The sequence below is a fragment of the Montipora capricornis genome, chromosome 5, assembly GCF_036669925.1.
Source record: "Montipora capricornis isolate CH-2021 chromosome 5, ASM3666992v2, whole genome shotgun sequence".
Taxonomy (NCBI): domain Eukaryota; kingdom Metazoa; phylum Cnidaria; class Anthozoa; order Scleractinia; family Acroporidae; genus Montipora; species Montipora capricornis.
Genome location: NC_090887.1, coordinates 24,234,313 through 24,256,421, shown reverse-complemented (window position 1 = coordinate 24,256,421; position 22,109 = coordinate 24,234,313). Strand labels below are relative to the sequence as shown.

Genomic DNA, 22,109 nt, shown 5'->3' with positions numbered 1-22,109 from the left:
ATGTATTGCTCCAACGCCTTTACGGGGCACGTGCCTTGATTCGACCGCGCGATTGCAACCCACGCTCCGTCACGAAATTGGTCTGTCTTGGACGATTCTAAAAATATAGACACATAAGTAGGAAAAAAAAATTAAATTTAACAAGCTCTTATAGAGCATAACTCACTGAAACGAAAAAAGCCAGCATAACCTAAGAGACATAAGGCTACTATCCTCAAGTCGGACAAAGAGGGAGACTTATCTGAAATCTTGGAAGTTACAAGCGCTTTCAACATTTCGCTGGTGATGGGCTCTTTCTTTGCCTTCGGTTTTCCCAGAATTCTTTGGGACGCACTAACCATGGAAGAAACAATAGGATGGTCGGAGACCTTCGGCAAACCAGCCAAGCGTTGAGCCCAGTCGATACTGTAAACAGCATTAAGTACAGGAGAAGGAGAGTTGGCTTCAGAAATCAGGCATTGTAAGTAGGCCGCAACATGAAACGAATTGGCAGGCACGTGGCAAAAGCAGTTAGACGAAGCCCAAAGCTTCCAGCGCTTAAAACCAGCCAAATAAGTACGAATGGTGCCTTCCGCTTTCGAAGCAAGCACTGTTTCCTGAACGCGGCTAACCAATGGCTGCAGATGATTAGGGAATGCAGCAGAGAATTCGCACCACATCTCTGACTGGAACACATCTGTAAAAAGGAAAAAGAGAAAAGAAGCGACAAGCAAGCAAAAAACGACAAATCGAATAAAAATATAGAAACAAAGGCAAGCGAACAGCAATGAGAAGCGAGGGCAGCAACAACAAGTTCAAGGAGGAAACTGGCAAAATCACCTCTCCACAAAAATAGTTGCTTCCAGGCAAAATCTTACGTTTCTGGCACAGCTGCTTCCACCCCCATTAAAATCTCGGGCACATATGACCCATGGCACACGGGTGATAACAAACACCCCTATAAGAATCCCAGGGCAAAGATGGCCCCAGGTACATATGATCCCACTTGGCCGGAAAAGCCCATCCTTAAATATCTCGGGCACAGATGGTCCCACTTGGGTGAAAAAATCATCCCTAAGTATCTCGAGCATGGTCTGACTTAGGTGGAAAAAATCACCCTTAAATATCTCCGGCGCAGATGGACTCACTTGGGTGAAAAATCACCCCTAAATATCTTGGGCACAGATGGTCCCACTCGGGTGGAAAAATCACCCCCGAATAACTTGGACACAGAGGGTCCCACTTAGTGTAAATCACACCCGAGTTCTGGGCACAGATGGTCCCAATGTAGACGGGCGCAAAAAAGGCCCCGATATTAAGTAACTTATTATGCCTTCAAAACAAAAGAACAAGGCATGATCAAGAACTGAATCTGAAAAACAAGAGAATGTAAATATAAATATAGATATGTATAAATTTAACAAAAAAAACGAAGGGAAAAACAAACAAATAAAATAAAACTGAAAAATAAAAATAAAAGCGAGTCGCCTCCAGAGAACACCAAGAGGATGAATTAGCATACAAACACTCCTAATATACTCTCCCGAGAGTCCCTTGATGGTTCATACCGACGAGAGAATATTTTTCCGCTAATTTTCAAACCGCGGAAAAATTCGAATATCAATTGATCAATTACAGAAATGTAAATAATAAAAAGAACTGTGTTAGTGATGAGTATGTTCGTCGTTGTAGTGTAGTGGTGAAGACCCAGTGACACAGTACCACAGATCTGGAGGGTGCGAGTTCGAATACGGGTAAGTGCATAGTATAGTTCTTTGTTCCCTTTCTATATTGTAATCTTGAGACTGAATGAATATAGAAACCGATAAAATGATACCAAACAATTAAGATGTGTTGAGATGCGCAACACAGAGCTTGAAGACGGTAGGTATGGGTATTTTGAATCCTTTTTGGGGGTGTTTAAGCTAGGTAGAGTGCATAATTCAACCGAGCAAAATGCAGATCACGAATATAACCTAGGTAAAAACGGATTCAACCAGCGAATGGATTTTACCTATTGTTTCGTTTCTCCTAAACTTTCAGTACTTCAAATTTTACAAAGAATATGTGGAATTTACAATTCAAAGCGATATTCTTTACTTAAGGTAGACAGTGTCTCTAATGTGTGGAAAGTCAGTTGAATAAATAGACTGCTTCACAATCTCGCAGTTCTGTTAGATTATCCATTTATTATTATTATTATTATTATTATTATTACTATTATTATTACTATTATTATTATTATTATTATTATTAGTATTATTAGTATTAGTATTGTTATTATCATTATAGTAGTAGTAGTAGTAGTAGTAGTAGTGGTAGTATGGAGTAGAATTATTATACTATAGAACTTTTTTATCTGGCGATGGACAAGGGGGCATCAAGCTGGCTTACAGTTCAAAGGGATGGATTTCAATCTTAGCAAGAGAGAGTTTAGAGACGCGAGCAAGCTAAGATATGATTGGGAAATCACCGACACACCTTCAGATTCCGTATGTAGAGTCTCACTTGGTGTTGTTCACGCGTTGGCGTGCTGGAGAGGTGGCTTTATCATCCAGCGCCAAACGAACTGCGTGATTTGGAGGCAGAGATGGTAAGCATGGTATGCAAAGACACAACCAGGGAGACATCCTTCACTCTGAAGACAACCGGTAACGAAGAGGCAAGAGTATCAGTCTGGCTAGCTGCAAAGTCCAATGCAACTAAACTGAAACCCCTGGTGGTTTTTAAAGGAGCAAAGCGAGAAGTTTCAGTTTTGAAGTGGTTTACCAATATCGAGCACTTGTTGAAACTTCGGCAAACAGGTTGATAAAGTCTGGGTTGACTCTGTTTTTGGAGCATTTGCGCTGAAACGGAGGCTGTTAGCGTGGGGTTCCTACGAACGTCACATCGCGGATAGCATCACTGAGTCACTAGTCTCTAGTAATCTTGTCGTTTTACCTGGAGGTTGCACTAGATACATTGAGGCACCCGGGCCAGACGTCAGTTGGAATGAGCCTTTCAAGACCTGTTTATGAATGGCTGGCAGCAGTTATTTCACGAAGAGACGGCTGCTGATGATATGAGTGCACTCCCATGCAAGAATATCTATTTTGCAACGGATTATTGACGCCTGGGCCGAGCTATCCACCTACGCAATCCGCAATTCTTTCACAAGCTGTGCCCTAAACCTCTCTGTAGACGGTTCAGAAGAAGACAAAATTCATTCTTTTCAAGGAGGGACAACCTTGTAGTGATGGGAGAGCAATGCTCCGTTCCCGGTTAGACATCTTAAAGGAACCGGAGACAAATTCTTTCCAATCAAGCAACGATTCAGAAGTAGAAAAGGTGTGCCCTCCTACTGAAGAGCTGTTGGACTCAGATCAAGAAGGAGACAGCGAAATTGAAATTGATTAAACAGAAAGAAGAACAATTCAAAATATATTTATATATTTGATAACTGTTCAATATGCCGCGTTCTGAATTTGGTTGTCCAACAAGCGTCACCCTCGAGTAAGCGCCGAATCGGACACACAAAAAAATTAATAAGCGCCGCGGCGCCTGTTCGAGTTCGCAGGCTAGTAAATACGGGACTCATGGTGATTAAAGTTCTAGCCATTCTGCGCCTGCCTGCTAACGGTTCGCCCGTGAACGGTCGTCGAACTCTTCACTTCCGAATTGTACTCTTCATTCTATGAGATTTGTAGAGTCCGAACTCGAGTCGAGACTTATGTCCGTAATTGTTGTTATTCTTTTTCAATCAAACTGTTCATAAACAATGATTCTTAAACGATACTTATTTAATATTATTAGACAAGTTGTACTGCTATTCACATGCTTCAGCTCAAGTGCTGTTTTGTTATACTGAACATGTGTCCTGTTGACATATCTTTTGCATTTTATTTAATTAGTGAACCAACCTAAGGAACATTTGCAATTCATCCAATGAGATGCTAAATTGACTGTACGTGTACGCATTTGAAATCTGTTTTTTTTTTTTTTTTTTACATTTTGATTTTCCACCGTTTTAGCAAGCGTCGGTTTGTCTTTCCTGAAAAACAAATCCTTTCTTAATGATGATCTGGCAATGGAATCACTGTGTTACTCCGGGATGTTCAGGAAAGTTAGTTCCATAAATAGCTTGAACTTTTTAAATGATATTGGAGAATTATCAGGTACATTACGCAAAAACAGACAGGAACGACAAAGATAGCCGGAAAATAGGAAAGTGCAGGCAGTATGCCATTAGATGTAAAGTTAAGTGGCCGAATAACAACATGATTTTTTAAAATTTAGATGACGTCACGATAGTATCCACTAGGCCGGGCCAAGACTTTAAGGGCCCGCTTTCGTACGCACAGCGCCATTTCAAAGATAGAATAGTACTTTAGCCAAGCGCTTTACGATTTTTACACCTGAATTAAAAAAAAAAAAACCCGCCCCAGGCAGATCTCGGACTCCCTCATGACGAATTCGAGTAGTTGAAAAATTAATGCTTGCACTGGATTCAACGCCATAGCCTCTGCGTTATCGGTGCAGTGCTCCACCAATTGAGCCGATCAAGCAAACTTCTAAAGTAGCGTTCATGAGTGCGCTGACCTCAAAATCGTACTTGATGATGTTTCATTCCCGCGCGCATTTCTAATGTATGTCTTTAATATATTGTTCCTTTATAAACATACTGTATCTCATTAACTGAAAGTTAACTTGACAATATTTATGTTAAAACGAATTTTGAAGCTTTTGAAATTAAGATCTAGTGGTAGCCCGGAAACTAAATTTGCGGAGTTAACTCTAATTGGCTCACAGTAACATGTGATAGTTAAATTTAAACGGAGGACTTTCTCAGTGCTATGATTTAAGTTTACGTATCAATAAGGCTTCTTTATTATTCCTCGTTTATTTCATGTTCGGCAAACGGTGAAGTGTGGTATTCCCGATACCATTCGTGAGGGACCGAAAATGACCTTTCTTCCGGTCTTCTAACCGTCTTTAGGTTTTCATGATCGATGTAGAAAACCAACAGTATGCTTTGTACACCACTTTGAATTTTTGCAATTTATGCTGGGACGACCTTAATCTTTTTAAGAGGGAAGAAAGACGATACGAAAATTAAGGTGCGGATAAATGACGTGGAGTGGTTTTCTTCGAGTCGATCTCCATGGTAAAGAGGGTCCAAATTAGGCTAATTCAAACCCGCATCCCGCCGTTATTTTTTATTCCATCCCGCCATCCCGCCGCAATGTGCATTTAAATCCCGATCCCGCCTGGTTGAAACCATTTTGCTCCAGCTCAACTGATCAACCATTTTTATAGCTTCTACATTACCAAAGATGAACTCTCACTAAGCAGTGATGTAATGACTTGACGTAGACGCAAAAGTTCAGTTAGACTGAAACCGCCACTTACAGGGGATTGACATGAGTAAAAATTATGTGCTTGCATTTCTAGATAGAAGTTACTAACATGCGCACCTGCACGTACTCTATCAGTGTGTTCTGCATATGAGAGCCATAAAATTATATTTTTCCGCGGACGTGCGTGTCCTTAAGAGATTTACCTCTTTTGTATGATATTATGGGAGCTTTTAGGCTCCATTGTTCCATCAATGTCTGTTTAAGATTATTAACTGCTGGGTGGCACATTCTTTCTATGATTGTGTTTGAATAGCCTCGCGCTCTCAGACGTAGTCCTATCCCGTATCCCGCCTACGAAAACGGAGCATATCCCGGTCGCCCCGTCGTATTTTCATCCCTCATCCCGCCTTTAAAATTTTTCATATCCCACATCCCGCCTCGATTTTAAGCTCCATCCCGCATCCCGCCAAAACTATGTTGGACCCTAGGTAAAATTTTGTGTTTGCATGTTGTTGATTGAGGCAGTGAATAACCCTTTCAACCTTAGATGACTTTGATTTCAGTATTCGATACAGTATGTTTCTTACCGTCGTCTGTGTGTTAATTCTTTTCAATCTTAAATAGAATTGAGGTCTTCGTTTAACCAAAAATGCCATCAGAATATAACATTTTTGTAAACTCAGTGATTTCAGTTGCGCTTAGCAAGTTGGCGATTGGACATTGTACGGCATGCAAATGGCTGTCGTTGCTCTCACCTCTGTTTGAGCAAATAAAATTGACTAATTATTTTCTGGATAGAGGGAATGTTGGTCATTTAACTAACGTATTATGTGGAAACAAAACCATCAGGGCCGGGTCCGTGACGGGAACACAACTGTGTGGCTGCATAGCTCATGTGGTAAAGCATTGTACTGTAAGAGACAACTGTTTCAATTGCCCAGATAAGAGCGAGGACCTGTTTAATCTTTATAAATATTACCAGAATTATTTGATTAACAACAATCACATTTAGTCGATGGAAAATCCGAATAATACAAGATTGCTCTTAATTAACCTTCTAAAACGACGCGGCGAGAGAAAGTATCAACATCAACCATTTTTGGATTTTTACAGTGTTAATTCTTTTATCCCGGTCCATGGTTTGGACGGCTTTAATTCCCGGCAGAAAAACCCTTATTAGTTGCTCGTTATTTGGCATATCACTGAACGACGCTGCTAGAAGATAGACACTGGAATACTGAATATTGTCAAAACATTCAGTATTCTAGTGTCACTGCATTGCTAATGTCACTGCATTCAGTATTACAGTGTCACTGCGTTGCTATGAATTTCTAGTTTTATGATCTCCAAACCTCAGTATTTTCTGAAACGAATAATAATTGTCCAAACGTACTATTTCTAATTCAAGAAATCAATGTAATCAAAGACCGCAGTGAATTCGTAGTAATAACCGACACGTTTAATGTTACTATAAGCAAATAATAAACCAGTTTTGTCACTGGTTCTTGCATGTCAGTTTCTTTAAGGAAATTTGGCAAATCTTGTCACATTTCTATTTTCATTACACCTGAAGCGAAGGAAATCTAAACTAAAATGGAGCTTCTTCGCCTATGTGAAAGGCCAAAACAAAAAAAGGATCAAAAATTGATAATCAAGATTTGTCATTCCTAATTGTCAATTTTTTATTTTGATGAAAATTGAATGGACGGAAGGTACACGGACCGTGTAAACCCTTAAGGTTTCTCTGCCAGGAAAGCCGCTAATTCAATTATGCGGCAATTAACTAGGATTTTTGTTCCCTCCGAAAATGCTGATGGTAGTATAAAGCCATGGCCTCTCCGCTCCTTCAACTTGATGTGACCCCGGCTGATGTACACTCTCTTTGCATCGTTTTCTTTCTTTTGGATGAAAAACCTGAAAAGAATAGATAATGTGTGAAGAATGCTATTTAACCCCCAATTTACTTACAAAGTTAAGCTGGTAACCATACTTTCACGTGGACATTTTTAGCATCGTCTAATTTAGAAACAACGATTTAAAAAAACCCTTAGAACTGCGCGGTCATTGTGAAATTAACAACTAGGATCATGTTAATAAAAATGATAATTAAGTTCTGTAATAAATTTTAATTAAGTAAGTCCGGTGTAACCGAAGAATTATTGAAACCTTTTGAGAAAATTTCACTGGCAACTCCATGTGTTAAAAGATATACGTTACAAAATGTTAAGTAAGCCTCAAATACCTAACAAACAACATGATTAAGGTACTAGTCTATCGTGTAAGACTGAATGAAAATATGATGTAACCTTTCAACTATCAGACTTTTTTCATTTTCCAATTTATTATCAGTTTTGTTGGCAATGGAGTACTTTTAACTGAGATCGAGGTCAACATTGATAGAACATCCTTCAGCGGGGCACGAGATAAAAGTACCGCAAAGATTTGCCATATTTTATAACCTATGATAGATTACCCCTCGGGATATTACTTAATGGCATTGCATTACACATACGCTATAGCAACTCGTATAATGTCAGCTCCCCTAAAATACTGCAGCCACAATCTTCCTCTCGTCAGAACAATCCTCCACTGCCGATTGAATGCTTGAATTGGATGTGAAGCTATGGGCCATTTCCAGTCAACGGGGACCACCCAAGTCAAAAAGACAGCACTTTTGCTTACTATTTCCGTGGAAGCTGAGGCCTAATAAAAAAAAAATGGAAATAATTGAGCCCATGCATAAAGAAAGAAATTCTGATAAGTTAAATCGCTTTGAGATGTTGAACACTGAATTTCATTGTTCCTTACGTTCATTGCAACTTCCTCCTACAAATAGCGTTATGAGTTGTGACTATGAACTTTTTAAACTTTCTAGTTTACTGAAGTGGTTAGTGACAAATCGCAAATCGCTTTCCATTTTTTTTTAGAATTCTCAGGAGCTACAGGATAAACTGTCAAGATACCTCCTTTATTTGCTCTTCACACCAGCAAATTAATTTATGATCATCAGAAATGCATTATATTCTTACTTCCTTCAAAGACCAAGCTTTCCTCTGCTCTTCCACGGCATATAATTCCAAGTGCTTGGCCACATTTTCTCGCTTATGTGGCACCATTTCCGAATGTCGGGTCTCTTCATTGCAGCCAGGCACATTGCACTTCAACACACGCATTGGGCAATTTATCATGTGGAATGGAATATCTTTTCTGTTAAAAAGCAATGGAAACGTCCTTTTTCAGACTAACATATGAAAACATCGAAATAAATTAAAGAGCTTCAAAATAAGAAGTAAGTGCAGACTCGGGGATTAAAAAATCTAAGAAACGCAACTGTGCACTACTAGCCATTCACAATTGACTTACAATGTTAGAACCCAACCGAAATTTTTAGTGAACGGCTCACCACAAATGTTGATTTTAAAACTCTAAAGTAGACTTAACAGGGCTTTACAACAAGAGCAACAAACAGAATATACAAATGTTACCTTGCAAGATCCAATCCACACGCTAACGGACAAGGAGCTGGAAGACACGGACAGTGCTGTTCTTGGTGACGCTCCATTTCCTTTCTCCTCAAGCTGGCTCCACAAGAACAAGTTACTACTTCATTGGGACAAACATGGTCTTTCATGTGTTTCCTCGCAATCTTTTCAGTACAAGTACTACATTGCAGAGGAATCTCACCACATTCCTGTTCGTGAATTGCAATATCCTCAGCTGCGAGTTGTCGTTTGCAAAATTTACAGGTGCAACGTTGAGCTCTTGCTGCATTTCTGAGAGCTATGTTTGGGATGTAAGAAAGGAGGGTTGTGTTGCACACAGGACACCTTGTAGCGGACTGGTCTGCCTGTCTACTCTTGCACGTGCCGCAAATTGAATGGCCGCAATTTGACACCAGGTAGCAAGTTAGCATCAGGTCATAACTGCAAACAATTTTAAAAATAACGTCTCTTATTTTAAGCACTGACAGCATTTGTAGCAGTGATTTTCAACATAATACGTCACACTACTTCGCCCAGTCCAATTTTCACTCCGTTGATAGCCTTTTTTTTTTAATGGAATGCTCGTGGCAGACCTCCGCCACGTGCTTGTGATAATTAGCCCTTTTAGGTGGGGTCGCTCTACTGCGTGATCGCAGAGAATTCCAATCCCTGTTAACTTGTGCTTGCTGCTCTATGAAAACTGTGCCGTTAGGTTATCGGCCACAATTTATTACTCCAGCACATAACCAAATTTCCTTCGAATTCGAAATGCCTATAAAGCCGACTTAAGAAGAATATGTTTTTAAAAGTTTATATTTCGGTTTTTGGCGTCTTTGTATTTGACAGGAGGAGGACGCTTACGAAAATTGTCAACACCTAATTTGCATCTGTTATCTTGCGTTCCGATGCTAAAGGGAGAATTTCAAAGCCATTTCTGAAGTTTTTTTGGGCAAAGCAATTATTCTAAAATCAAGCCTTTTAAACATAAGGTTCCAATAAAATATTTCAGAAATTGATCGATCAAGGGGGGAAATCAAGCGACAGAACTGAATTATACGAATGCAAGGCACCTATGTTTACTTTGCCATCAACTGTGAGAAATTTAAGCACGGAAAACTATCCCTGCTATAAATCACACTTTAGAAAAACAAAAATTTGAAGGCTTCAATCCTGGTTAAGCATAGCAACTCCCAAAAAAGAAAGTACATATTTCAACTGCCTTGATTTTCAAAGCGTTTTGGGTTTTTGACAGCAAGAGAACGCATTGGAAATATTGGCCAGGTTGGATTGCGTCAGGGACACACGGGTAATTGCAGATAGTACTATCCTGAATCTTGTATCGGCATCGTTTGATAAAACGAGTCAGAAATATAGTGGCCGGGTATTCTGCAATTTAGCTCAATTCTAATTAACGGCTATCAACAGATCGAAAGTATCATGAAACAGAATTTATCGTCACGAGTCAATTCACGTTAATAAGCGCCAACTTTAGACTTCCTCGATCGTGACATAAGGCAAAATCATTTTTTCCTGGGCTAAAGGTTTTTGTCCGTTATTTAATACTGACACTTACCAAACTGGGCATTGCAATTGATCGGGAATGGGGTTGTTGTACTCCACGATGTTTTCCATTACAGTTGTTGCTTACTCAAATCCTCTACTCGATCGTCGCCAGAGATGTTCGCAGTTGCGAGAAGTAGATATCAGGGTTAGTTTATACGAAGAGCTTAAGTTGATGAGTCAATCACTGAGGAACAAATAATTTGACAGTGATTGACACTTGGTGTTTCGACATAGATACAACCAGATGTCAAATGTCATACTGCTACTCTTTGTTTGTAGCCATGATTGATCTTTTTTTGCCATAGTTCAAAAGCCAGTAATATACAACAGACCGTTATTCGGCATGATGACGTTGAAAAAGATCTCGCGAATTAAAAAAGACCTCTAATTCACCTGAATTCAGGCACCACGAAAACCGGCGAACTCAATAAATGCTACATAAGGCGTGCGTGTGATATAACACTGTTCAAACGACAACTTGGAGCGAGGGAGTGAGAATGGTGAGGGGATTACAACCTGGAATGAACTTGGGAATTTCGGTTGCAGAACCCACGAAAATAACGGAAATGAAATGAAACAACTTGTCTTGTTGGCTACTTTAAAATGAAATTTCGATTTTTTTGAAAAAGTGTCACCTACGCCCAATTCGGCAGCACCAATTGCATTTCCGATTAGTCACTTCTTTTGTCTTTACCGACAATATGCTGTCCAGATATCCTGCCGAGTACGCGCTCCAATTTATAAGTTTCCGTGAAATTATTCTGCGCAGTGCGACAGCAAGTTGGGAGTTCAAATATAAGAAACAACTGGACACATGTCTGACAACGAAATTTCAGATCCACTCAACGAGGATGAAGTAGCATCCCAGGCCGCAGCTCTGCAGCAAACGTGGCGAGAAAATGTGGACAGAAGTACGTCAGCCACAAGGACTTTCGTTCACTTGCGACAAGAGGATGCCGCGAGGAAAGCCATTCCCAGAAGATCGCGTATGCAATCCCTGATCCAGGAAGGTAGAGTGAAGGACATCGAATTCTCTACCAGGCATACAACTGGCCAGATTGCGAACCTACTGTCCGTGAACATGCCAACGCTGGCGGGAGTAGACCCTACAAGGTAATTTTTGGATAACATTAATCACGGTTCTTAATTATTCGCGTAATCAGTTGAAAGGCTTAAGTTACGTTTTACGCTATACACATGATAATAAGTGGCCGGGTAATATGAAGTTTAACCTTGTTCTTGTTGAGTGCCTAGTCGACATGATTTAGAAAAGGACTAGTTGACCACATGTTGGACGGCTGCGAAGGAGACTGTTTCATCAATAGCTAACGTGTTATTTCATGTTCACAAGATCTGGAGAATATTTTGCCAACCTGAAGCTAAAATTTCAAGAGTGTCTGTTTCGTTATTTTGCAAAATTTACTTATATTTGCTTGATAATTGTAGCATCACCATACTCAAATCAACGAATCGGGGATCTGAAATGACGCGAGTTTTCAGGGGGCTAACAAACGGATATAACATCCGCAATGCGTTCAGGCAGAGATCAAAGAAAGTGTTCATCGACTCCGGAAGTAAGTTTGTTGAGTATTTTGATAACAGAGTATGCAGTAAGATAAGAATGAATTGAGTGAATTTTGAACGGGGCGACGGATTAATAGGGTCAGCACGCATTTCAGAAGTGGAAATTGACCACGGGTGGATTTGGCATACTTTTAAAAAACCCTTCAGGGACTAGTTGCTCGAAGCCTTATTAGCGCTAATCGGTGGTTAAGAGGTATCAAAACTTATAGGTTTCCATGGAATTTAACGTTGGTTAGCACTAACCATGCTTCGAGCAAAACATGGCCAGGAAGATATTTTGAAAGAATGAGATAAATCACAAATGAAATTTCATGCGTAAATTAACATGTAGTTTGAATCACTAGCGTGAAAACAGCCATCCCAGTTACAAATAAAGTGGAAGTTGAAGTGCTATTGTGACAAGACAAAAATCACCTTTTTTTCTTCAGATTTTTAGAGAGTGATTGCTTCATACTTGACTGGCAAAAGATTGACGTTTCATTTTTATCCAAAGGCTGTTTACTTTGGATTTCACGGTCCTTCGCAGCCGTTTTTCGGGATGGAGCTTCGCGTGACACCCCGGAAAACGGCTGCGAAAAGGACTATTACTCACTTTCACAACAGACCGATTGGACACCTCAGAGGACCTTGGACCTAAGGAAAAGTGACGTCATTTACTCACTAGCTTAAAATTTTCAACGTGTAACCCCAGTTTGTAATATATGCAAAACACGAGTTTAAAAACTACCGGACTGCATGTATAATCAGCCACGCACGTATTAAACAATTGAGTTTTCGACGTCACTTTCTCGGTGATCCAGCTCTCTCAAGATTTTAAAGTTAGTAATGGCAGACCATTAAAGGGGAAAATACAGATTAAAATAAGGATGTCTTTTTGAAATCAAGGCTTAAAACTTGGGGCACTCCCTGTTAAGTGAAAATAGTTTTGAAATCCAATCAAAAAGAAAAATTGATTTCTTTTGTAGTTTGTTTATTAATACCAATTGCAGCCCAAAGGCTGGATAACAGGTACAGCGAAACTTTTGGTCATAGTAGCACTTTAATCAAGGTGCATGGACGCATGGGACACATCAATCTACATACACTGAATCGAAGCGTTTGATATTGTTTTATTAGATGTTAAATTCGACTTGTGCATTATTTACATGGTGGTAATTAACAGTATTAGAAGATTTAAACAGCTCATAGGCTTAACTTCTGTAGGGATCCTATCGGTTCTCTGGCTCATGACTAGAGAAGCAGGTCATAAGTTCTGGAAGCTCTTGTAGCCTGGAAAAACAATGTAAAATTGTGTAATAAACAAAGAAAAAACAATACAAGAAAACAAAACTAGTAAAAAATGGATTGTTCACACAAAGTGTGTTAGTTGAAGTGTAGGCACAACAATGCTTTTCAAGTTTCTAATTTCAGACAGGGTTTAACAATTTCATATCTCACATTTAATTTGTTCAAAAATTTTGCTCTAATGTTAGCATTGTTGAATGCACATACATCAACTGTGACGTCAACAGTGGCATCATCAGTGACAACTGCTGCTAATGTCACTGAGAATTCATCAACAACATCCTCAATGACGCTGACACAAATACCACTAACTTCATCATCAACAACATCATCAACAACAAATCAAGTGGTAAATTTATCAGGGACACCACCAAGAACCCCTGGAAGCAGTGCTGGAGGTAGATATGTTATTATTGTTACGACAAATTGTAGTACACTTCATGTGATTGAACAGTAGCTATTATTTTAACTTATACGTGCATGCATTTGATAACTAGTTACTTAGTAAAGCTTCTTTCAATGGTCAAAAACTTCAGAACAGGGAAAGCATTAAATGCACTGTTGCAGGCCACTAAAAGGTCCAGAACAGATATTCCATGAATACATGTAAGGACAGGACCAAAAAAGGCCTTGTCTGCTTGACAAGCCATTAAGTTGAAACATCAATAAACACATTGCAAGTAACAGTGCATGGTCCCCCCACCCCCACCCCTGCAACGAAAAGGAAAGTAAAAAAAGAAATAATAAAATTAATTATAAAACATGTTGTTGATGCAAAGGGCATGAATTGTTGAAAAACGTTTGATTTAATGCAATCAATATGACAGACATTAAAGGGGCACTGTCATGCTACATTTACTGCTTTTAGGTCAAAAATGGGTAAAAATATAAATTAGTCCTTTAGCTCACATAGACCACATTACTCATAACCCAACCACAAGATATGGCACAAAGAGCTATTTGCACTTAATTTTCTGTCTAGAGCTTTCTGAATACACTGTCTCCTAACTTGAAAAAACTGGCCAGTTTTTCAAGTTTCCATCCCTTTCCATCCTCTCCGGCATCCTTGGCTGCAAAGAACAAAGAATAGCTTCAGTGTACTTCAAATGGTCATTGGCAACAAAACTACAGGCGGCTTTTTTGGTTTTCCTTGATGCAAGGACATCTGTTAATCTTTTCAAGTTTGACTAAAATGGCTTGACACTGCCCCTTAAAATGTACACAAATTGCAATTCCTTAAAATGTATCAAATTGGCATTTTAAAGTATTTATTATTATTATTATTATTATTATTATTAATTAATGTTAACAGGAATGGATATAAATTTTGCCCATCAAGTAAATTCACAAGAACTGGAAATAGTGTCAGTGAGGTCATCAAACCAACTCTCAGGTATGGTAATTGGGCTTTTTTTTTCTTCTACTATTTAGGTGACTGTACATCACACTTAAAAAAGTATAAAAGACTGATTTAAGAAATGGAAGTTTGTTTGTTTGTTGGTTTGTTTGAAGGTAACTTTACTGCTTTACGTCGACGGTGGCGAGCAGACAGGTGTATTATTAAAGAAGCGTTTTTCTTTTTTTTCATCCAGTCGTTTTGCCCTATAACTTGTGACTGTTCATTGTATGTAGAATATGCACTGCTTATGTCATAAATAGACCAAGACATTGTATGATGTGAAGCTTTCCTGTCTTCCCAGAACCATTTCTTAAAATTGTACTGAATTAGCTCATAGCACAAGTTTACATCTTTGTTAATAACTGAACCATTCTATTGCAGATCAAACAACTATTACAGGGCTGTTGGATAAGAGCTATGGTATGAGTTGATCAACTAAAGTCTCACTACAAGTACATTTTGAAATTACTTAAATATTTTTAATAAAATTGACCATGTTCAACTTGCCAAAAAGATGATCGTCCAATATTCCCTGCTGACAGAGGTCTCTTTTCTTTTTGCTTTCACTGGACTGACAAGTACGCGAAAGGAGACCCCTGCATTGGGTCAAAACTCACTGTGTTCAGTACGTGCGGTGGTTACTTAGCGACAAAAACCTTTCACAGAACCTGCATTTTTGTCTGCATTCTTCGCTTACTGTTAATAATACATCTACCTAGAATGGTGTATAAAGGTTATTGTGTGATTCGTTGGCAAGGTTAGTTATATTGATCACACAATGGTGTCACCAGCACAATCTTTTATTAATAATAATCTTTAAATTAATTTTTCTACTACGGCATACATGTGCAGCACGTCTTGGTTGGCAACCGTTAATTGAATTATTTTTTCAAAATTTGAGCAAGGATTAAATTATACAAATCTGTAAATATTTTGGCTTCCAGGCATCACCAATTAGGGCTTTTGGGTAATACTACTTTATGATGCCAGGCAAAAGGCTACACAGCATTCAAGGAGACAAACTTGGGATGCAGAAGCCATATCAGTCCTTTGGGTCTATGTAATGCCCTTATCTCTGTGGTAAAAAAAATTGTGGGCCAAAATTTCTCAAAACTGAACTGGACAGAAACAACAAACTCTTAACAAGTCAATTTATCCTTGTTTGGCTACAACAATCACCAAGTTTAAATATAGATGTTGCTATTTTCATCAATTAATCACTTAATTATCTACATTTTTATCAATGTAACAAATGTTTCATCGGGACGACAATATTAACTTTGATTTATGTCATGTTATTGTTTATTGTCGTGGTCCATTTCTACTTCGTTGGATTTAACAATAAAAAAATAGATTTTTACCTTGCATATTATGAGGGTCAAGAATTTACTAGTACTAGAAATCAGTGATAATATATAATAAATGAAGTAAGAAGTCTGCTTTTTTTGCTTACCATTACAGACATAATCTCTACAAAGGGCACAAACCAGGAAGTTAGTGAAAACATCCAGTCTGGTACGGTAACACAACATAGAAAATGTTTTCTCTCTTTCTTGACATCTTAACTTGAGTTTGACCCATGCCATCCTAATTTGTAACAGCTAGAACATTGTATGGCAATGTAGGATTTGGAATTAATATTCATAGACCCTCTCATCCCTCGAATGGATAAAAGTTCATTGTGGAATCAAACCCACATAAAATTAGCCACTCATCATACCTATTCCTACTCTTTAAGTGCTTGATGCTCTGACAGATTGAAGTGTCTTAAAAAAAAACAAGAATCCGCCAATGACCTCAAACCCAAATGGCAAACACAGGACTTTATAGCGAGAAAAACTTTCAACATTTAAGTCCTCAATACAACTAAAAGATACACATGAAAGTCAAAAAACATGGTAACGTGAATGATAAAATGAACTATTTGGAAAACGATACTAACATAATACTTTGATAAAAGAACCATATATAAGCAGCAACCTCAAAATGTTGTAAATAATGAAAAGCACTAGTCTTGTCTACTTATTATTTATTTCATGCATGGTCACCTGCTAACTTTACCTTGAAGGTGATAAAATAAGCTGTTGTCTTAATTAAGCCCATCAAGTTTTTTTTCCTATTTGTGGAAAATATTATTACAGGTGAGTGATACCTAAATTGATAAGCTTTTTCTTATTATGACAGGAGGAGAAGTAAGCTGCAGAGAAAGCATGGAGGGTGCAGAAGTCTTTGGTGAGCGAATATTACCATTCACCATTCACCCCTAAACTAGCCTAACCCGGCCCTAGTTTACTCGTCAATGGGGAACCCCCAGGAGTCAGTGGGTTCAAATGTTAAAAGAAATGTTAGATCTGAGAGTAAAATGAAGGCAAACAGAACGTCGCCAAAAATTTAGTTTTTATACTGTTTTAGGTCAGATCCAACCCTTTTTTAAAATTAAAGCTTTTAATCATGAACACTGCGACCGCCCAAACAGTACAATTTACTGAATATTATTGATTTCAGATCTGGAAGGGCCCCTACAACAGGTCCAACTGCTAAACCTTCTCCTGGGAAGGTCTATGATGTTCACTCCTTGTCCATTCAGATTCCACCAGGCAAGTTCTCACCATGCTGCCCTATTGTTACAGTAGTGATAATTTTTGTAATTCAGCAGAGCCCTAATGAAAATCATCTTGTGTGACGTAGACCAGCGATAGATCTACATAAAGAAATGAATGTTATAATACATTGTTATTATGTACATGTAAAGAAAACCATAAACACTATGTACTGAAGGAGGACTACCCTAATTTGGGTGGAAATACATGTAAGCAAATTATGTTCAGCGGTTGATTTAACGATAACTGCAGTGTTATTGACTCACCATTTTCAATTACCTTCATTTATTTACATGCTACATCTTTTTTAGGTTGTTACACAGAGTCACCAAGACCTGATACCAATAGTTGTCATACTATTTGACCAAAGCGATGAAAGCATCAATGTAATTAGGTAGGATGAAATTATGACAATTTCTATGTAAAAAAACGCTAAACACAATATTAATTTCAGTACCTAATATTACCAAACAGTAAATAAAGGTGAGGATCAAAAAGTAGTGGTCATTTAAAAGAATCCACCTCGTTAATATGCTAGCATTTAAAAAAGAGAACCACTGACTTGATAGAATTGTACATCAATTAAGGAAAATTTGAAGTCCCCAAAGAAAATTTTTTTAAAGTAGAACTTTCAAGATAATATATACTGATTCCTTTATTCAAAGGAGGTTGAATGAAAACACAGGTCTGGTGAATGTGCTGGACAGCTGCTTGGTTGTAGTGGCACACCACCAAACACCAAGTATGCTAGAGATACTAGACGAGGTGGGAGAAGATCCACACCCAATGAGAGGTCCTCAGGTTTTGATTCTTCAAAAGTTAGGGTTGTCAAAACGACAAATCGTTGGCATGTGGCTATCAGGTAAGCAAAGTTCTTCATTCCTTTATTTATAATAATACAATTTATCGTTAATGTAATTCATATCCCCTTAGACAAAACTAGGAAGTTGTAATTTATTTAAGGAGAGCTCTAAAGGGTTTTCAGCTGAGCATGCACGCATAAGCCAAACACGCAATAATTTCTAAAAGCTGCACACGTAAGCTCATAATTCTAAATGGGTCACCAGAAATAAACAAACACTGCCACTTTTCCTCACCTTTCTTCCACTTCCTATATATATGGTATACAAATAGACGTCTCCTATTCACAAAATCTACGAAAATTCTACACAAACAGTTTAATGGGCACTTAAATCCATTTGTGTTGTCCTGTAGCGCCCTCCACTCGCTTAGGGACTCGAATGAGCGGGTGACGCATGCATCAATGCTGATCTTCCTGATTTTGCAACTCTACTCGTTTATATATATCGCTGCTTCTGGACGGTGAAATTTGTTTATTGTTTGCATGTTAGATTGGATTAATTTAAAATGTTTTCTTTCAAATTTAAAAAAATTCTGTAAGGGAAACGAAATAGAGACATTTAAAAAAAAAAGATTTTTATCCAAAACTGGCCTACAGATTTTGTTGAATTTTAAATATTTTAGACTCTGAGATTATTTCTAACATTAACTGGAAATGCTGAATGGGAAGACGTCCCCCCTTTTTTTTTTTTGAAAAAAAGACAAGATATCTTGATTTTAAGGCTCAAAGAAATGCCTTATATTGTTGCCATGGTGATGTTATTTTGGAGGAAAATTAGATGTGAATGGGTACTAATTTCTGACCAAATTTCGTCTTGATATGATTACCCTAAGGGTATCGAAAAGGACAGAATATGTTTATTTGTTTGAAAAAAAGAGAAACTATTTCGAGCCTTCTTAACGAACAATTTCTATCCCTAGGCAATGACATCAACCCAGAGGAAGTCATACAGAATGTCAAATTAAACCTCCAAAACATTAAGGCTATTAAAATACAAAGGTAAGCATCTAAGTCCTCTGCAATTTCTGTATTTGTAAATTCCAAATAAAACTGCATCCTGTATGATGTAATCTCTCTGGGTTCTCCACAAATGATATAAATTATAAATAAATAATATGGCAAGTAGAGCCCTCATTATACAGTAAACCTTAAGATAATGGAAACTGTCACATATGACATGATGCACAACATGGATGTCACCATCAATTAACAGCTGAGGTTGTTGTCTGACTATTGCATTTTATCTTTAATACTGCATTCAGATCAATATTTAATTGGAAGTATCCTTAATTAAACACCTAGGCAAATGTTGGAGGACACAAGGACTCTAAAAGAGAAACAAGATGCTGAACTGAAATTATCGGTAAGGTTGAATGCAAACCATGCTGTTCAAATAAACAGGAAAAACTCTGAAAATTATGTGAAGTGAGAAAATTAAATCACCAACATTGTCTTTTCTTGTTACAGGAAATAGCTGATGCAGGAAAAGAGGTATGCAATACATGTATCATTGCAATTATGTATAGCTCAATTGGATTACATATTTCCTGGCCATATGTACTTATACTTCCCTCAAATGATAAATGTGTCCATGTTTGAATTTGAGGAAAGCCAATTCACATTGTTTGCTGGTTGCAGGAGAATTAAAGTGAGGTCAGAGGAGTGGAGTGGTTAGGTTCCTGGGATCCTGTGCTCAACTACCGCTCTTACCACTACCTGTAGTCCTCCAGGGTTTAGTCCCCAGATCCCCTAGTTGGATTGACAGCCCTTATAAATAAATTATTATTGCCATCTGCATACATGTAGCTGGTCTGCCTCCCTTCAGTATGTTGTGCATTTTGTCTCATTTGTCCCCGGAAAAGGCCTGAAGTGACGAGGTCAATTACATACAGTGTACACATACTGTTGGCAAACTTGATTGGATACAACAAATAATAATGAAATCTTAATACCCACTCTCTCATCATGTTCAGTATGTTACTCCACAAACAAGGCTCTTGTACACTTCGTTATAAGTACCGCCGCTGTCTAGATAAATTTAAACTAAGGGACCTCTGTCAAGTGTGACTTGTAAATCCGAGAGGGCCAATGGTCAAGATTTCCAAGTCTAACCTATGCCATATAGAAGCACTGTACTGACAAAAACCTGATTTTACTGCCAGGTGCTTGCATCACCAGCGGCTGCAGCAGAAATAGTTTCAGTCACTGCAGCAGAAGCAGAAACAGCAACAGACACATTGAATCCAGCAAAATCAGTAGGGGAAGCAGCAGTTGGGTACACAGCACCCAGAACTGACAACATTCTTTCATTTCCTCCGGTATTGTATTACTTCTTTTAGATTATTTCATACAAGAGTAAATAGGATGACATGTAGTTTACCCCAAACGTTTTGCTTTTCTTGGTCTTAAACAAAGTAGACAAAATTATTGCCGTCAATCTCACCATATGTTGAGTACTAGCTGGACTAACTTTTCTTACAGACACAACAACAACGCCAAATCTCTGTGAAGCTCATCAAACTATCTGGAAGTATGGTAATACTGACGGTCGCTGAAACAAGATGCATAGGGGTGAGTCAGTTAAGCAGAGTAAATGACCAAAGCCCCTTTAACACCTGCACAAAATGGCACTCTCATAGAACCTGTGTCACGATACACAAAAAAATTCAACAAAACGTGAAGGGAACACTTAACCTTTTCTATCCTTGCAAAGCGTGAAAACTTCTGAAGTCTAAAGTTTCCTCTATCCAACACTGACGCCTCATAAGTGGTATAACGTTATTAATTGTCATCTCTTTTCATATTTTGACACTGCTGGTTCCGCTGTGCGACTATCAAATTGAAACGTTTCAGATACGAGTACCGATATCAATTATAACTGTAGCTCTTCAGTGTGGCGGCCCAGGATAACATCTCTATAATTGTTTGGTTTGGGTTGTTTATTTGTTGAAATTATATTAATTACTTAAATCGCAGACCCTTGTGCTTCCCGCTCTCAGTAGTGTACACTGTAGCGGCTCTCGTAACCTCGGGTGCTATTGTTTGGTATTGAAAGCAGCTTAGCCATTGTTGCAATTAGTGATTCAGACATACGTTGCGAGAAAGCTTCAAGTGCCCATATCAACCGCAAAAAAAAAATGGCGAAAAATGGAGATGTGAACCACAGAAATTTGTAGAAAAGGTCAGGCCTGGGTCGAAAAAAGGTCGGCGTAAAGCGTGTACGTTTAACTAGGTCGCACTTGTTGATAGCAGCTGCGGCACATCAATTTGCAACTTACCAATCTTTGACTTTTCCTGTACAGTTACATGGTTTTTGGAGCTTTTCTTCTGCAGTAGCTCTTTCTCCACTTTTCTTTCTTCTTCATAAAGTTCTAGCCACGACGGTTCGTCCTCGTGGGCCTCCTGGGCGAACTCTCCACTTCCGAAGATTCGTATTCTTCATTATGGGAGATTTTATGAGCCCGAACTCGCGTCGAGAATTATGTACATGTACACATCGGCCATTACATTACAGGAAAGTGAACTTGTCAACATACTATACATCCGGGTGTTACGTCACTCGCCTCAGACTTCTCACTATCGCTTATGGTTGAATGGGTTTTAACCAAAATAAAGGGCAGTACACACGAGGCGATAAGTCCATGCGCCTAGTACCTGGGCCAAGTCCTACTGTGTGAAGCAGCCATTTCTAACACGAAATATAGTCGCAGGGATTTGGTCCCTGCTACTAGTCCCACGAATTCAAACTGGTTTGAATTTTGGGACAAGGACCTGCGGCTTGTTCCTCAAAACGCCTCGTGTAAACTGCTCGTTGGACAAGTCCCTGCGACCAAATTACCAAATTTTCGCACCCTTTTTTTTCTGTATTGGCTACAGCTCATCGGTAACAAAGCGCTTCAACTTATTTTCCGCTTATATCCGGACTGAATCGGAAAAAAATTCAAATACTAAATAATTTCGTAATTTTGTACTGAACTGAATTAATTAAATGCTACATTGCTATTTTAATAATTTTGGTTT

At 38.5% G+C, this 22,109-nt stretch overlaps 2 protein-coding genes and 1 long non-coding RNA gene across 4 annotated transcripts in view; 2 read left to right on the top strand and 1 right to left on the bottom strand.

Annotated features, from left to right (window-relative positions):
• LOC138049984 (uncharacterized) overlaps positions 1-22,109 on the top strand; it is a 326,256-nt gene that overhangs the window by 59,041 nt on the left and 245,106 nt on the right. The window lies entirely within an intron of this gene.
• LOC138049972 (TNF receptor-associated factor 6-like) lies at positions 6,010-21,400 on the bottom strand. Its single transcript, XM_068896461.1, has 8 exons — positions 21,368-21,400; positions 20,533-20,640; positions 12,359-14,298; positions 10,371-11,466; positions 8,801-9,238; positions 8,345-8,522; positions 7,828-8,018; positions 6,010-7,229 (listed from the first exon to the last, which is right to left on the bottom strand). The coding sequence occupies exons 4-8, from the start codon at positions 10,427-10,429 to the stop codon at positions 7,049-7,051; spliced, it is 1,047 nt and encodes a 348-aa protein (XP_068752562.1). The 5' UTR covers positions 10,430-11,466; positions 12,359-14,298; positions 20,533-20,640; positions 21,368-21,400; the 3' UTR covers positions 6,010-7,048.
• Positions 16,007-20,463, top strand: LOC138049973 (uncharacterized). Of its 2 annotated transcripts, XM_068896464.1 has the most exons (9): positions 16,007-16,142; positions 16,812-16,859; positions 17,133-17,224; positions 17,539-17,621; positions 17,893-18,089; positions 19,010-19,088; positions 19,392-19,452; positions 19,557-19,580; positions 20,252-20,463. In XM_068896464.1, the coding sequence occupies exons 2-9, from the start codon at positions 16,838-16,840 to the stop codon at positions 20,426-20,428; spliced, it is 735 nt and encodes a 244-aa protein (XP_068752565.1). In that variant the 5' UTR covers positions 16,007-16,142; positions 16,812-16,837; the 3' UTR covers positions 20,429-20,463. The 2 variants fall into 2 exon arrangements, with proteins under 2 accessions (XP_068752565.1, XP_068752564.1); XM_068896463.1 differs by lacking the exon at positions 16,007-16,142 and having other exon boundaries at positions 16,805-16,859.